Genomic DNA, 3,348 nt, shown 5'->3' with positions numbered 1-3,348 from the left:
GTTTCCTATTTGGAACTTCTCCGTGTCTCTTTCTAGTTCCGGCCTTGGCTTGCCTTCCATTCTTACGTCCAGGTCTGCCAGGAACACCCCGGACGCTTTCTTTGACTCTCTCCTTAGGGAGAGACTGGCGTTGTCACAAGCGACCGCCGCTTCTAAGTCTCCTCTGGAGCCAACAGTTCCCTTATCCGTTATGAACTTCATTATTAAGAATTTAGTGCATATTACGACTGAGAACTCGTTGATAGATTTTCTCCCAAGGATGATGTTGTAGGCTGTGGAGTCTCTGAGGACCACAAAGTCTGCCATAAATGACTTTCTGGTGTCTCCATTTTCCAAGCAGATTGGGAGGGAGATTGTCCCGTCGGGTTTTATATAGTTATCGCCTACTCCTATGACCCCGTACTGGTGATTCTTGAGGTCAGATTCCTTGAGTCCCATGGCGTCGAATACATTTCTGAACAGGATATTGGAGTCAGCCCCTATGTCGACGAGGATTCGCCTAACTAACCCCGTCTCGACCATTGCTGTGATCACCATGGCGAGTTTTCAGGGAGATCGTGTAACCATTGATCTTCTGGACCGAAAAATATCATGGGAGATTCTCTGTTCGGAATGGCGGGACCTCCTGTCGAGATGGATAGGACCCAGATATCCTTTCTTGCCGCTGATCTGGACTTCGGGGGGTTATCACGCCCGACCATGATGTTGACCGGGGGTTGTCGACGTTCCCTGTAGGTTCTTGTCTTGGTTTGACAGTCCAGCTGCGGTCCTCTTCGGAGCGTTCTCGCTCTCGTCTCCTTGGTTCTCGGATGAGTCGGGAGAACTCACTCAACTTCCTTTCCCTGATGGCCAGCTCTAAAGCGTCTTTCAAATCGAAGTAGTCCTGGGTTTTGTGACCAAACCCCTTTTGGTAATCACAGTAAAGGCTTTTGTTTTCACCTGTTCTCTCTTTCAATGGTCTAGGTTTGGACAGAATTTCCTTGTCCGCGATCTGCCGATATACTTCCACTATCGGCGCCGTGAGTGGCGTATAGTTTGTGAACCTCCCTACCTGTGGGAGTTGTTTTGGTTGCTTTGCCGAGGTTCCGTCCCTGAGAGCTTCCCTGTATCTAGTAGCCTGAGGGGCCTACCGTGCAGGGGGGTTTAAGGGCTGCCGTTTATTGGCTGCCACGACCTGGCTTACCTCCTTATCGTTGATATATTCCTTGGCCACGCTTTGAATTTCCTGCATGGTCCAGACATGCTTGGTGGTGAGGTGCTTTCTAAAATCCTCGTTTAGCAAGCCGTTCGTCAGGCAGAGACTGGCAACTGAGTCGGTGAGGCCATCGATTTCCAAGCATTCGTCGTTGAATCTGTCCAAGAACTTTCTGGTCAGCTCTCCAGGTTTTTGGGTGACCCCCAGCAAGTTGATCGGGTGTTTTGCCTTGGCTATGCGTGTCGTGAACCGAGCTAGAAAGCTTTGGAAGATGTCCATGAAGGTCGTGACGGATCCTTGTAGGAGGGCGTTTAACCATCGGATCGCTGGGCCGGCCAGCGTCACAGGGAATGCTCGGCACATGACCGCATCGCCTACCCCTTCCAAATTCATTCTTGCTTCAAATCCGTGACGTGTTCCTGGGGGTCCTTAGTCCCATCGTACCTCATGTCCGTCGGTTTGTCAAAATTTCTCGGAAGCCGGACCTTGAGGATCGAGGGGTGGAAAGGAGTGGCCCCCATGATGACGGGTTCCACCTGTTTCCTAGCTTTTCCCTTTTGGGACTCCCCGCGGCTTTCGGATCTACCTTGGGTAGATCGGGAGGTCGCCTGTGTATGTGCTTCGTCTCCGTGTTTGGTCAGACTCCTTTCTCGGTCCTCGTATCTCCGGGAGGGGGAGCGGGTGCGGTATTGGCTGACGTCTCCGTGGGATTGACTCCTTGTTGATAGCTCCCTTTCAAGGTTTTGCACTCTGTGTCTAAATTCCTGCATAATCTTAGCGCTGTCGGCTCCCGTCCCTCCGAAAGGACGTCTTTTAGGGGGTCTTGGTGTAGATTGGTTGGTTTAGCTGAACGGAGGATCGTGGTTGTTCGCCGGCACAGGCGGTCGAACTCGCCCTACTCAGGTTGGCCCCTCCTCCTTTGCGAAGTTCCTCCGACGTGGGGAGTCGCTCCATGTCTGCTCCAAGTTCCTACAGACGGCGTCAATGTTCGTTACCTGAGGGATCTCGGGTGCTCGACGGGTCGGATGGTAAGGAGAGAGTGAGCGGGTGAGGCCTCGGACGGACTTGGAGCGGGAGTAGAGGTGTGAGTTGAGTGATGGCGACGTCGGAGACGGTGTGGACGGGGGGGTGGCCATTCGCAAGGACACTCCGACGATCAAGTCAGTGTCTGTACGCAGTTATAGCCGAATTAGGTAAGATGTCACGTACCTTATGGGGAGAGCTAGTCTCTTCCCTTATATACTGTGTTGGGTGGGCCCATAGGTGACCTAATCCACGTGGGGAAGAGTAGGTCGTCCTAGTTTTCGGGTCGGGATTTCGGGTGCCGCCCCGAGGATACCGACCCGACCGGTCGCAGGGCGTGATTACTTGAGCTGCCTAGTAGCAAGTCGCGCGTGCTTTGGGTTGGTTCGGGACTTGGGTCGGAGGCGGTGTTCCGACCCATCGGGTAAACGGGTTGGGCTGTGGCAGTCCATAACATAAATTAATCTTAAATATCATCCATAATCAACTTAAACAATAACAATCATGAAAAAAATAACCATACTTATAAAAAAAATAGAATCAGAATCATGAGTCAACAAACTGAAACGGTTAAAGAACATTGCAATTAGTAATTCCCTCGTAACAAACAAAGGAATAAATTAAATTTTCAAACCTTAAAATTATTTAGATTTAATTACTCTGTTGGTCCTATAATTTTGTAAAATTTTTAATTCAATCTCTATATTTTTTTTTAGTTGGATCCTTGGTCCCTCTTAGTAATAATTGGCTTAACTTTATAGGTACCCAACTAAAAAAAACTGGTGTAGTGACCCAAATAAAAAAAATGTAGGGACCTAATTAAAAAAAAATTGGTGCAAAGACTCAATTAAAAAAAATTTGTAAAACTATAGAGACCAACAGAATAATTAAACAAATTATTTATTCTCCAAAATCGGACCGGACCGAAAATTGTAGCTAATAATTGTAGCTACCAAATTCACCAACAATCAGTTTAAAGCAACAAATTCAATACTAGTTTTCATTTTAATTTTATTTTAGATTTTACAAAATATTACATCAATATTCATAGACTATATATCATAAATAATAATTTAAAATTAAATATAAAATTTATTATTTCAATATTTAGTCTCAATTCAATTTAAAAT

General features: G+C 47.2%; 1 protein-coding gene across 1 annotated transcript; it reads right to left on the bottom strand.

Annotated features, from left to right (window-relative positions):
• Nucleotides 1-589: 589 nt before the first annotated feature.
• On the bottom strand, nucleotides 590-1,588 carry LOC107460347 (uncharacterized). Its single transcript, XM_016078705.1, has 2 exons — nucleotides 1,184-1,588; nucleotides 590-1,126 (listed from the first exon to the last, which is right to left on the bottom strand). The coding sequence occupies exons 1-2, from the start codon at nucleotides 1,586-1,588 to the stop codon at nucleotides 590-592; spliced, it is 942 nt and encodes a 313-aa protein (XP_015934191.1).
• Nucleotides 1,589-3,348: the final 1,760 nt, after the last annotated feature.

The sequence above is a fragment of the Arachis duranensis genome, chromosome 8 (assembly GCF_000817695.3).
Source record: "Arachis duranensis cultivar V14167 chromosome 8, aradu.V14167.gnm2.J7QH, whole genome shotgun sequence".
Taxonomy (NCBI): Eukaryota; Viridiplantae; Streptophyta; class Magnoliopsida; order Fabales; family Fabaceae; genus Arachis; species Arachis duranensis.
This window is presented reverse-complemented; position numbering and strand designations above follow the sequence as displayed.